The 14,658-nt window shown below is 39.5% G+C and overlaps 1 protein-coding gene across 3 annotated transcripts in view; it reads left to right on the top strand.

Annotated features, from left to right (window-relative positions):
* Positions 1-14,658, top strand: part of AIG1 (androgen induced 1) — a 270,821-nt gene that overhangs the window by 91,642 nt on the left and 164,521 nt on the right. For all 3 annotated transcript variants that reach the window (XM_044247585.1, XM_044247570.1, XM_044247613.1), the window contains exon 3: positions 4,833-4,934. In XM_044247585.1, the coding sequence (XP_044103520.1) occupies positions 4,833-4,934 (102 nt within the window). The remainder of the gene's footprint in view (positions 1-4,832; positions 4,935-14,658) is intronic.

Here is a 14,658-nt window from a genome sequence, read left to right as displayed (position 1 = left end):
GATATGCTAAATGGCTTTTATAGATCAATCTATAGATAAGTGACTTTTCCCTGTGACCTCCTTCATGGTACATTTCTCATCTTCCAGATTTCCTTGTAATGCTTTGCTTTCCCATCACTTATTTCCATGGCAATATTTGCTGAGTGGTAATAGGTAGACATGTTTCCCATTGTGCTCTCTCCTTCCAAACACAGAAAGCATGAAAATATGTTGTGTTTTGGATACTAGCTGGCTTTGTCTCTGATGGGTGCCAGCAGAGAGGGACTCTCTCATTTTGACAAGGTACTTCCTAGTCTTCCCATCCTCCAGGTCTAGAAGATTCTGAGTCCTGACATGCTCTCCTGGCTGACTTCCCTCAGCCATACCCTCAAATTCAGCAAGGGGCAGCAAAGCACAGGCCTCTCTGAAATGTTACAGAGAAATGGTACATTTCTCTTGCACTCTACTTGGTTTTATTAAATTCCAAAGAATTTTTCACTGAGCAGTACAGCCTTTTCTTAGCAGTGGACAAAAGCTGATTAACTTCAGCTTCTATTGGAAACCATATGAGAGGCTCCTTACAGAAGGAGACAAAGCGTGAATCCAGTTTTCTTTTGCATTCATTTCTAATTGTTCCAGGGCATCAAGTGAGAGGCCTCAGTGAGTAGCTGTAACACGAGGACTTTGTCTGGGAAGCTTGAAGGACTGTCAAGTGCGAGTACAGTATTCCCGGCCTGGCCACTGAGAAGCGGCAGGCGCCCGCTGAGAACTAGCCAGCCACAATGGTGGAACGTTTCCGTGGCACTTCGCCTGTCCAAGAGAACCTATTTTTGTTTCATATTCATGCCCTGGTAGTAGAGTTCAAACTTATTTTGGGTTTGCTGATGACCATACTATCAAGAGGAGATCAGTGCTTGAAGCCAAGGAGCCACCATCTGTGCTGTATTTCTAACTTAAGAATTATTTAGAAGACTGATTATTCAGTTAGCTGGGCCTCTTAACCTTCTAGTGTTACACTAAGAAAGGTAGCACTTCCTTGAAAGTCACTTCACTTTTAATAACCCACAAAATTCCCTCAATATATGGTAGGGGTGAAAGAAGTGATCACATTGCACAGGTAAGTACTGACCCCACAACGCTCTCCATGGGGTAAGGCCACCTCGAATGGAGATCAGAAAGTTGTTCTCCACAGCAGTGTGCTAGTCAATCATTAACCACGGGCTCTCCAAGGAAAAAATACCTGATTGATAGCAATTGTTGATTTCTATAGCAGAATAGTAAGAAAGCTTGATAACCTCAAAAACTTAGATGAGATGGAAAAATTCCACAAAACACAAAAAATGATTAAAACTGACTCCAGAGAAAGCAGAAAACCTGAAAACCTTATATCTATTAAAGAAATGGAATTCACAGTTAAGTCTTCTCATAGGAAAACTTTAGAGTCCAGATAGCTCCACTAGAGAAACATACCACTTTATACGCAACTAATGTATCACTGAACACTATGCCAAAAACTAATGATGTAGTATACATTGGCTAATTGAATTTAAGTTAAAAAAAAAGAAAAAGAAAAAAGATCAGAAAAAAAAAAGAAGTGTATTAAATAGGTTAGGAGGGAATAATAATACCAGTCATGCCCAGAGTCCCTTGAAAAACAGAGGAGGGAGCTTTTCCCAGTTTATTTTTTGAGGCCACTGTTATCCTGTCACCAAAATTAGAAGAAGACATAAGAAAATAAAACTAACTACAGATTGATAATACTTTATAAATAAAGACGGGAGAAAAATCCTTAACAAAATATCGGCAAGTCAAATCCAGCAATATATAAAAATGATAATACATCATGAACAAGTATAAAATGTTAGTTTAACATTAAAAATCTCTATAATTCATCATATTAACAGAATAAGGAAAAGAATTATCAGATCACCTGACGATACACAGCAAAATTATCTGAAAAAGTAGGCTCTTGTCTGCTTCATACATAAATGAAGGATAGGAGAGATTTTCCTCAATGTGATAAAAGGCATCTAAGAAAAACCTGAAGATAATATCAAACTTAAATGTTGAAGACTGGACACCTTCCTAAGATGGGGAAGAAAGCAAGGGTGTTTGCTGCTCATTCCTTCTAGTCGACATTGTGCTGAAGTTTGTAGGTTGTGCAATTAAGAAAAGAAAAAAGAGGTAAATACACATTATACATTATACACATTATAAGGAAGAAGAAAAGCTGTCTTTATTTGCAGATCACATACATATAAAAATCTAAAATAATTTATGCAAGAATGACTCAAACTACGTGAATTTAACCAAGATAGAGGACATAGCTCAATATACAAGTCATTTGTACTTTTATATATGAGTAACAAAGAATGTAAAAACAAATTCAATACTGTCAACAATAACATTAAAACAAACACATGAAATGTTTTGTGATAAATTTAAAAAAAAATGTGTGCGATTCATGCACTGAAAACTACAAACTGAAAAGCCAAGGATCTACATGAATGGGGACATCAGTGATGTTCCTGGGTCAGAAAATGCAATATTGTGAAGATGTCATTTCTCCCCAGATTGAATGTATTGATTCAGTACGGTCGTAATCAGAACTCTCAGAGGATATTTTTATAGAAATTAGCAAGCTAAGATGGTAAGATTTAAATGGAAATGCAAAGGACTTAAAATAGCTGAAACAGTCTGGAAAAGAGGAAGCGTGGAAGCATATGGTAAGCAGAATTCTAAGATGGCCCCACGATTACATCCCCTATTGATGCAGACCTATTTAATCCCCTCCCGTTGACTATGGGAGGGGACCTGTGAATGTGATGGGATGTCATCCACAGTTGGTTACATTAGATGGCAAAGATGAAGGGATTTCCACCTATGGTTCCATCCAGGGTTAGCTTTGTGCTTGTGTGTGGAGTCCCAGACTAAATGTAAAACTCGTCCCTGTCTTCAGAAACAGATACATCTTAACCACCTCCCAGGTCAGGGGGTACACCCATTGGTTGTGTGCTCAACCCTCCAGTTCAGACCCATGAAGGAGGTTCACACAGGAATACTTGTGTCTTTTTTGGAAGGAAATTCCAGGATCATGGTTTCCCAGCTTATGGTCTAGAAAAGGAGGTGGAGGCTCTGGGTAGACCAGTCACTCAGCTCAGTGACTGCCTCACTCCATAGCAGGGCCCAGAAGCTCAAGGTGGCTGGAGTAGGACCTTCCACAGCGGGTATCTCAGACTACGTATGAATGACCCCAGGATCTTATTAAAAATGCAGAATCAGAGCATATCAGGAAAGGACGTGGTGGTCTACACATCTAATAAACTCTCAGGGGACATGGGAGTTGTGATCCTTGGGACTGCATTCTGAGCCGTGAAGCTGTAAATTTGGCACCCAGGTGTGAGGGCAGGTAACATTGATAGTACATTTGAAGTCTGTAGTGAAATGACTAAACTGAAGTTGTCAGTAATTTTAAATTACCCATTGTACTTGGAAAGATCCTAATGATAGTTAACATTAAGCTAATAATGTTTGGGTGGGTTGTTTTTTTGTTGTTTTTTTTTTTCCCATCTTGTGCATTTATCAACTGAAAATAGTTGACCCAAAAGCAGGATAAGTAACAGGAGACCCCAGTCTGGAATTGAAACAATGTGTGTCTATGATTGCCTCTTGTAATTATCTTTCAATATGTTTTATGAAAGGAGAAATGTTCATAACATCTTAGGTTTTAAGGGTGAACTTTCTTTTCAGGTTATGATTACCCATGTCATAACTGACATACTTGGAAAAGAACTTTGGAACTCTTCTGATTACTAGCTTGTGCTGGGAGTTTTATGAAAAGTGGCATTAAAATATTTACTACTTTTATTAATAAAATGTGGGGGTATGGATGACTTACAAGAAATGAGATAAAAATTGTTTCTGCTTAATATTCATCTGCATTTTATCACTCTGTACCATTTATTATGAGACGCAACTCTGCAGAGACTGTGATTCCCCTCTCTCTGGGGTAGCTGCTGTCTCCATGCCACATTTATTGACTACCTACAAAAGCATTTGCATTTTCTTTAAAATTCTGTGCTGAAGGTCTAGACCCTGGACCATTCATTTCTTTATTTTATCTGAACTTATCTCACTGTTAGTTTGAAGAAAGACAAGAGAATAAATTGAGCACTGTACTCTCTTTGGAATGGCTATGTTGCTGATGGGTCAAAATAAACCTCAGGAGCCCAGATGAACATGTAAGTTATTCCAAGAGATTTAGGGTTCTTCCTTTGTGTTCCATACGCTCTGTTTTCAATGCAGCCAAAGCCCCTGCTTAGGCTATATAAATTAATACATTTGCAGGAAATGTGACTTTGGGACATTTTATATAGCAGTAATTTTAATGCTGTTAGTGGTGAAATGGAAACTTGAGAATGTGAAGATTAATTTAAACCACATGATGGGTTCAAGGAAAATACACTACAGTTTCTTGAATGTGTGCTGACTCTGTACAGTGGGGAATGGGATCCAAAAAACCACCAGTGAACTTTTAAACCCTCTTGAGAGGATTCAAACCAACACAGTTAGCCCTAGAAGGGAGCTGTTCCAGATGAGAGACATGTCATTTATCTCTCCCTTGAAAACAGATTCCTTTGCCTGAAAGAACACAGTAGGGAGACCAAGGAAGGCAGAAGGACCCCACGCATTCCCACTAATGGAGTGAAGTTAGAAATCCCTTTCCAGTCATTAGCTGGTTTACTGATTCGTCTTTCACTCTAGATTACAATTCTGTTGGGTTCTTTGAAGAATGGATAACCAACACATTGTATATTGTAAATTTGAAATAATGGATTTCTTTTCCCTTCCAGTTCGTGGTAGCGGTGTTCTGGATCATTTATGCCTATGACAGAGAGATGATTTACCCGAAGTTGCTTGATAATTTTATCCCAGGGTGGCTGAATCACGGAATGGTGAGTGGACTAAAACAAATAATTTCCTTTCATTAAAAAAAAAAGGTATTAAAGAACTATTTTCTGATTTGAGTTTTCCATAGAATGTAGCTAACTGCCTGTGCAATGATGGGGGTTATGAGACACTATAATTAGAGAAGACTGAATGTCAATAAAAACATCTTCCCATGAAACGGAGTTACCATTAAAACTACGTAGTAGATCGTAGTAGATGAATTCACAGTTTGTAAGGGATTGGTGGTGTTGGATTATGCAACTGGCAAATTCTATGGATGAATTTAATTTCTGTGCTGTTCAAAGACTTGTCCCCTGTTGGAGCCTAAGAACCTAGTTTCACCTAGACCACTTCTGAGGCCCTGCAGCCTCCTCCTCACATCAGGGGATTGTGTTGGAAATCACTATGGCACTGGGAGAAATGGCCTCAGAGGAGCAGCAAGACTATTATTTTCTCTGAGAGATCTGCTGCAGGCACTGGAAGTGATTTTGGCAGGATGTGCCCATCAGAGGGCATTTGCCCGGGGTGGTGAGCTCTTTCCCTTCTTCTCAGTCTGATTCCTTCTGATGCTTTAGACATGGTGTTGCCTTCACACATTTCAAGTCAAGTATTTTGGATGGTTTGTGTGTCACCTTATAAGACTTGAGGATATATTTTCTGCAGAGAAATTTTGCATTGTCTTCCCTTTCTGCTTCTGGAATTGAGCAGTTTTGTTATTAACTAGGAAGTCTGCATTTTTTTGGTTACAGTAATTTTTAGAATATGTCACTGGGTGCTCCTGGTGAAAAGGGCAACCCATCACAGAAATTATAGGGGAACGAAGAGCTAGACATTACACGTCATAGGTCCAAAATAACAGTTTCCTCTCTGCCCCCAATTTTGGTATATTTTGAGAAAAGTGGTGTGTACTAACAAACAAATATTACTGTACTCAGGGGCTTTGATTAATTCTTTCCTAAGCCAACTCCTCAAAAGTGGCACAGCTCAGACAACTAGCATTTTCTTGGACATCAATTAGAGCCACGCTGTTGAAGGATTAACATGGCACCTCTGCTCTAGCTCCAAACGAATAAGTCGGGTCTCGTCAGATTCATTTCACCATCTAAGGGGCTTGATGTGACTACTCTGTGCCTCGCCAACTTTTGGCTTTTCTTGCATGTGAAAACCTTTTGCGTAACCTTGTATCTGTCATGCTCTGCCCCCCGTGCACTTTCCGTTCTTTACTGGGGAACCCTTGCTCACCCTGCTAGCTTCTATAACATCTCTCAGAAGTCTCTTTTCAGCCCCACAGACCTGGTTAGCTCTCCTGTCAGACTTGCAGGACACCTTCAAGTCTCCATCAGACACGTCTGTATCCCTTGCACAAGTGTTAGTTCCTAATGCCAACAGCAGCTTTCCTGCCCCGAGCACTGCGCCCACCCACCTGGCATGTAGTAAGATCAATGCCTATTTGCCCGACTGATGCAAGAGTTCAGCATCCAGTCATCCCTCTCCTCCCCGCCTTATCTGAGAGGGCTCCCTTCCAAAATCCCCAGTTTTTTTTTTTGGGGGGGGGATGCCTAAAACCTGAAACCCAGGACAGTACCATACTATGTTTTTTTCCTATACATATGCACCTGTGATAAAGTTTAGTGGATACATTAAGCACAGTATGAAGTTAACAACATGAGTAGGTCCTTCACAGAGAACCAGCGATCGCACCATGTGTTAGAGGAGAATGGGCCTTAACTGTTTGGCCTGTGATCTATATCCCTCAAATGCATGAAACTACCTGTAGGCCAGAGAATAAATCACAACCTTTGCAGATCCGGGTGCTACTTAATGTTTCAAATGAATGGTTTCCAGGTACTGATGAGGCCATTAGAACGATAACTTGACTCTCAGAACTTCCCCTCAATTCACTTTGATGAGTTAAATTTCTCTTGGAGACAAACACTCCTTAGGAATTCAAAGAGAATTTGAGTGACAGGGATATTTCAGAAAGGGAAAAGATAAATGAATCGACATATCAAATCCCCTAAGATAGTAAGAGCTCAATAGATCCTTTCCTGATGAACTTTGTCCGTTGGTAGAGAGGAATGATCGTTTCTTTGGTTTTCTTCATGTTCCAGTTCATGGTTTCGGAATTACAAGAAGTTGCATATGGTGGCTGAGGACTATTTTGCAATATTAATTTGCATTATTCTAAATTTGTGTATGTGTAACTTTATATAGTAAGCTGTTTCTTTACATTGGCTATTAAAATATGAACACTAACTACTGGAATCATGAATAATTTAATTTTTATAAAAATTTGTAAAAGTATTTATGAAACACAAATCAGATAAGAATTTTCAACTTTATTTTTAAATGTTACTTAAAAGTTCAATAATTATCATTTGTATTTTAATCTCAGATAATTTTCAATATTTGGTCTTAAGTACGAAAATAACTAAACATCTTTACATTCATTTGAATCTTTGTAATTTGATGAAAACCTTCAAATTGTGTATACTTTGATTAAACTTACATTTTACTTTTAATGCCTTAGATTAATATTGTCAGTAGAGCTTAAATTTTGTTAAAATTCCATTCTAACAACATATTTGGTGAATTTGCTGAAATGAAGGCAAGAAAATAAAATGTTGGAATATTTATATTTATATTATATTAAATAATATAATTTTATAATTAAAAATTATAATTTATAAATCTATACGCCTTTATTATATCATCACATATTTTTTATTTTGTTTTTAAAAATATATATCTAACAATCTAGGAGGATAGAGCATATTTAATATTTTACTAGCTTAATTTGTAATTTTTAAATACTTTTGTGGATGGATTTCTGATCCATTAGGCCTTTGGCTCTGACCTTTCTAGATCATTGTAGCTACAAGCATTCCAAGAGAAGATGTGCCCTGTTCTTAGGTGTAGAGTCACACTTACTATTTGAAGAGTCTCAGCATAACTTCTCCAGACCTAGATGCCTAATGTAGTTTATATGTTTGTCATGGCACTATTTCAGAAGAAATCTCCAAGTCAGTCTTGAATTTATACCACTCAACTGCCCAGCAAAAAAAAAATTAGTTAAAACACGCATAAAAAAAAAAAAAACTCAGAGGATTTGGAATTCACAGGACTTTCCTTTTGATTTACTCTAAAGTACCTGTTAGACATGATTGTAACTGAAGGAAAGTATCCCATCTCTTCCTTTCTGTTGTTTCCCTCCATTCTCTCAGCAAGCAATCTTAGAGGTTTTTGGGAGAAGAGAAGAGGAAATGGGTACCCAGATGGGCTGCAACAGTAACAGAGCCTCGCTGGTAACTGCCAGCTTATCTCCAGGTTCTACTGAAATAACATGTGCACACACACAAAATTTTCATGTATTATAATTAAAAATATAAACCTATAAAACACAATGCATTTAACTGGATTCAAGACCTTTCTACCCCGGTTGGGGATTTTTTATTTTTTATTTTTATTTTTTATTTTTTTTTTTTATTTAACAGAGAGAAATCACAAGTAGACGGAGAGGCAGGCAGAGAGAGAGAGAGGGAAGCAGGCTCTCCTCTGAGCAGAGAGCCCGATGCGGGACTCGATCCCAGGACCCCGAGATCATGACCCGAGCCGAAGGCAGCGGCTTAACCCACTGAGCCACCCAGGCGCCCCCCGGTTGGGGATTTAAAAGGGTATTTACATGTTTGTTTTTGAAACTTGAAAGAAAATTGGGGCACCTGGGTGGCTCAGTAGGTTAAGTATCTGACTCTCCATTTCTGCTCAGGTCGTGATCTCAGGGCCCTGAGTGCTTAAGATTGTCCTTTTTCCTCTCCCTTGGCCCCTCTCCCCTACTCCCACATTCTCTTACACATATGCATGTGCTCTCTCTCTTAAAAAAAAAAAAGAAACCTCGAAGGATGTCATGTTTACATTTATTGCCTCTACCACCTTTCTGTCCTCAGTCCACTGATGATAAGACAAGAGAAAACTGGAGATCAGCAAAATGAATCATTTTCAAAACGCAATGCTAATTACAGGGTCTACATGGTCACAACTCCTGGGAGATGAGCTTTGATTCAATTCAATCTGGCAAACATTAATTTTCAATAAATGGTTTTAATAAAACCATTAAATGCAAAGCACCCTACTAGGCACTGTGTAAGTTGTAGGATGAGAAGAATATTTCCACTTTTAAAGGATAGAAATGGCCTGTTTGAGGTGGAGGAATGTGAGTAGGAAAACATTTCCACAAACTAACAGAGTGTGTCCTGTGGGCTTTGTTCACTCTGACAAGGAGAAGCCCTCTTGTTTTTCTGGCCTGTTACTTGGCTGCAAAACTAGAGCCCCCAATTTTTCTCTTCTGCTGATTATAAGTTTAAAGCACTGTCAATGGAATAAGTATACATGAAGAGCAATAAGTAAGTAAATAAGTAAATAAATAAATATTTAAACTCTAGAAAGATTGCAAATTCTCAGCGATGCTGTAACAGGAAGAACCAACAATGAGACAAGTGTCTTTGCTTAGTGAAGACCTAATTAATGTTTATAAAATGCTTTGAGAATACCAAGCACTGCAGAAGTTTAGATATTTATATTATTATCACAGATCTGTAAGCATACATGACCTAGATATTCTTGTAATTACAGCAGTTGTTCATTCCCTGGGTAATTTATAAGGAGATAAGAAAATAACCTCCACCTCTCTTCATGCTTGATTTGCCAGTTGTTCCTGTTATATGTAACTGATCCTCAAGGGAATTTAAATTTAGGTAACTATTTATTCTGTTTGATATTATTTTGACCTTTGGTAATTACTAAAGTTTTGGTACATCTGTCCTTCCTAGAAGAGAAGGCATTAAATACTGCTTGGATGGTCATTGGTTTTGTAGGAACTCAGATTTGATGTTATTCTTCTGTTAAATAACACAATTTATGGAAAATTTTCCAGTTCAGAGCCACACGGATGATGCATATCATGACCCGTGGAGTCTGTGCCACCCCAATACTGGGTATTTCACCAAAAAAAGCTGTTGGTCACGAGAAGGCTATCTTCTATTTCATATGAAAAAAACTGACCTTTCTTATTTTCCCATTATATTCTAAAGTAACTGGAAGATATCTGGAAATTTTCAAAACTAAAAGGAAGACTAGAACAGAGGTCAGAAATTTCTTGGGAACCACTTTCTAAGACTCCCAGTGGACCTCCCAAAGAAAACAAATAAGACCCCAAAGACCCAGGAACGAGAAGGAGAGTTCCATCTGCAGTGAGGCAAATACTTTCAGAATTTCTCCATACGGCTCTCACTTCATTTTACTGATCATCGCTTTGTCCTTGTGAATTTTCATTTGTTCAGCCTCACCTTCTCAGTAAAGCCCGCTCAGCTGCTTATTGGATATTGCAGGCTACCCCTGTGTCCCCAGAGTCCCCTTACCCTGCTCTTTGTCCCCCTGGTGGTACTTACCATCCTTGACATATAATCTGCTTTTACTTACATGTTGTGTCTATGGCTTATTGTCCATCTCCTTCTGCTGGAATATAATTTTCATAAGAGCAGGGTTCTTTGTTTCAGTTACTCATCCATCCCAAGCACTTCAAACAGTGCCTCTACATCATGGAAATCAAATGAATATTTGTTGCATCAAATGAATATTTGTTGCATCAAGAATCAAATATCCTATATCCATGTTTTTTTCTTGTCTTTTTTTCCCCCCACTCTATCTTTTCCTTTTCATAATAGTTGACAGAGAATGCAACCCCGAACTATTCACTTTTTTCCTAACTTGTACTTTACTTCCCACTTCAATCTCAGCTGCGCTGCAGTAAAATCTTATATAAATAGCCTGCTGTCCCCTCTAAGGGTCTTTTTGGTTGGTACGTATCATATTGTTGTTACTGCCTGAGAAGGCCTGAAATGATGTCCAAAGAACACAGTGTGGTCCCTGGAACATCTGAAAGTTATGGGCCAGGTAAATGGAAAAGCCTGGGTCAAATTTATTAGAAAGCTCTTCCATATATTGATTATTTTATCTGAGTATTAGTTGTTTTTTCTCTAGAGCAATAGACCATCTCTTTTTAAAAAAAAAATTTTATATATTTTAAATTTCTTTTCAGTGTTCCAGAATTTATTGTTTATGCACCACACCCAGTACTCCATGCAATACGTGCCCTCCATAATACCCACCATCAGGCTCGCCCACCCTCCCACCTGCCCCTAGACCATGTCTTTTTAAAGCAATTTTCTGATATCCCAAATTCCTTTGTAGAACTAATTTTCCACGTAAGGATAGAATTCAAGGCTAATACAGTTTGCCTTACACTATGCCCTGTTTCTAGCTACACTGAATAGATGAGCAGGCCCAGCGGTATTTTGAGTTCATCAAAAGGTCTATAAATTATATTCAGATATTTTGGGGTTAGCAAAACCAAAAGTGTGGTTTACTCAAGTTCTTTTACCCCTAATCCTTAAATCCATAGATATTTCAAAGTAAACTTCATTCATATGTTTCCCATTCACGTGCCCTCAGTTCTTCATAGTTGGGGGAGAGGTAGGGCCAGGCCCGAAGGTGTTGTCTTAGGAACTGGCTTCCTTCTTCATTACCACAAACAGATCATTCATTAGCCACAGACCCAGCTCCTTGGCAGAAGTCCATCCCTATATCCTTTCCAGTTCCCTTTTAATTGAAGCTCCAACCTCAGCAAGCATCAGTGATAGCTGCCAAAGAAAGTGAAGTGGAAAAACAAGGCTGCATTTTCTATCATAGAGAACCAGAATCCTAGCATCTTAAAACTTGGGAAGTGTTTCTAAAGACCATCTGGTCCGTGCACCATGTGATACCTCAGTTCCCTGAACAATGTCTTGGCAAATTCCCTTTTAGTCTCTACTTGAGCATCTCCAATGATGGAGCTTCAACAGTGGACCAAGGCCATGGAGTGTTCAGCTGATGGAAGACTCTCATAAGGAATGAAACTTTTGTTTTTTTCCTGCAGTTCAAATCTTCCCAGACTGTTCATCCATTCTGCAGGACTCAAATACCTGCTGTCTCTGTTCTCTTCATGTTCTCTTCTAAGGGATCTCACTCCTCCCCATGACTTCAGTCTGTGTTAAATGTGGGTCATTCCAAGTCTATACTTCCCGGCCCAACTTCCAAGGGGTATCACACTCAACATTTGACACAAGGACCTTGAGATGAACATACTGAAACAAATTCATCATGTTAACCCCTCCTCTCATCTTATTGTTCCCCTCATGTTGCCACTTCAGTAATGGCAGAAGCATCTGAAAGCTGTTTCTACCACATGCCTCACAGTTAGTTGACGAGTCCCATTCCATGTACCTCCAAAGTAGCTCCCAAAGCTGCCCCAACCTCTTCATTTCCACCATACCTGCTTTAGTTCAAGGCTTCATCATCAATCAGCTGAACTGAGGCAATAGGCTAGTCTCTTCTCTCCCCACCTCCCCACTCCCTCCTCACCAGAACTTTCTCCGCACTGCTGCCTCAGCTACCTTCCTAGAAGAGCTGAAGCTGTGAAGACTCCTTGCTCCATTCCTTTCTCAGAAACCACCTGTGTGTGAAGTGGTCCCGAGTCTCCAGGCACCCGAGCGGGTCCCTTCTTCCTGCACTCAGAACACTTTGTCCTGACACCCAAGATTTCACTTATCACATTGTCTGATTAGTATTTATTGGTTATTGCCCCCATGAGCTATGAGGCCATAAACGGCAGCAAATGTTGTTGTTGTTGTTTTCTTTCATCTTTTCCTCGAGAACCTAGCATAGTCTCTGGTATTCCTGCACACTCCAGAAATGTTTGCTGAGAAAATGGCATATGGGCCCTTTAGCATCATGCTTAGTATCCCCGATGAGGCTTCGGCTTGTCTACATTCATTTCTACAGTTCCGTATGATTTGGCAAGAGACAGCAGAGCAGTTCAGCCAAAGTCTTGGCTTATTAGTGTTGTCCGAGCTCCATGAACTCTTTTTGGCAGTTTCATTATACCATACTCTGACACTTGCACTTCCTGCTTACCTGACCAGCGTGTGGCTTAGCTAAGACTCAAAGTTGTTGTTATTTTGTTCTTTTGTATACAAAATGTAGGATCCTTAGGCATATTCTTAGTGAATTCCATATTGTTAACCTCAATTGAGATACAGCGTGGGCCCTGGGGAAGCCACAGTACTGAGATTTTAAGGGTCGTTAAATGGATCTATTGGAATTTAATAAAATGATTCATTTATGAAACTGTTTCATATTGAAGTGCCTGAGTTGAAGCTTCTTTGGAGGCGCCCACTGTGAGTAAAGTCAGTAACAAAGAACCTAATTTTTTAGAACGGTGAATTTTAACCACCTTGTAGCCATGCGCCAAGGGGATGGCTGATTCCTAAAGTCAAGACAGGTAATTTAGATAAAACTGACCTGTGTGGTAGCAGAAGGGAAGAGCAGACAGCGGTATTGGCCACTGAAAATTATCCAGGGTTGGAGAAATAGGAAATTAATGCAATATGTATAATGAAGAGAGAGTTCTTGGACACCAAGGGACCTGGTGAGGAAAAGGATTATAAAACGATATTGGCAACAGGTGGATGGTGGTTTGGGGACAAAATCACCTGAGAAGAGTAGGTGTTGCTGTTTCCCAATTTGCCTGGATTCGAGATATCTAGAGGTTCCGAGGGTTCATTGTGTTGGAAACATTTAGATAAAGTGGGAAAAGAAACTTTTCTGGGAGTCCAGAATCATTGTTCCAAACCCTTAAGTTCATACCAGATCATGAAGACGCTACCATCTTCATTTCATCCACATGCTCCTTTATCTGAGTCATGTTGAAAAGTAAATGAAGAACAGCAAGGAAAGTCTGTGGCAACCCATCAAGAAATGTTCAACCCAACTTTTTCTTCTTCTTCTTTTTTTTTTTTCTATTTGAATCTTAACCTAAGCTACCAAATTTGTCTCTAAATTGCCTGGTTCTTTAGGAATACTGGTTAACTTCCATGAGCCTATTTAAGGTTACGATGGGGCTTTTCTGGGACTGGGTGTTCACGCAGCCCTGAGTTCCCTCTCAGAACCCCCCTTCTCCCAGTGCACTCATGCGTCAACTCTGCCTTACATCACAGAACTGCCCATCCCCTCTTTAGGAACCTCTACCCCGCATGTGCCTCTATGATAGCATCCACTGTCCTATACTTGTACTATGTTGTTGCATCTGTCTGGAACTGGATGTTCTTTAATGGCAGGTGCATGCTCTTAGCTTCCTCACATAGTCCCCTCTTCTGGATCAGTGCCTGGCATATAGTAGGTCTCAGAAAATGTTTTGGAAAGGATGAGTGAATAATGGTGGGGTGAATGCCTTTCTTTCCTATTTCTCCCAGTCTTGTAAGACTTTCTGGAAAGGAAGTAAGATTATTTTCTCTAAGTGAACTTAGGCTGGTACCTGTGATCACCATTTACTTCTCTATTTCCCACCTAAGTTCTTCAGTGACCTGTTTTAGAACCTCATAACATCCTTGTCAAGCTCACTGGCTTATAATTTTCAAAATCAGTCTTTCCCTTTTCCAGAGCAGAACTCTGTCTCCTGGGCTTCAAGTGTGCAGCATGAGAACTTGTCCAGGCTTGCATAGTGAGCCAGCGCCCTAGCTGGAGGTAGGATGCTGAGCGACCCAATCCATCACACTTATCATACCCAGGGTCTCTCTTCATGGAGCTTTGTTAATATCTAGTGAACAGATGCCTTTCACCATGAATTGTCATTATATT

This window comes from Neovison vison, chromosome 1 (genome assembly GCF_020171115.1).
Source record: "Neovison vison isolate M4711 chromosome 1, ASM_NN_V1, whole genome shotgun sequence".
NCBI classification, from domain to species: Eukaryota; Metazoa; Chordata; class Mammalia; order Carnivora; family Mustelidae; genus Neogale; species Neogale vison.
This window is presented reverse-complemented; position numbering and strand designations above follow the sequence as displayed.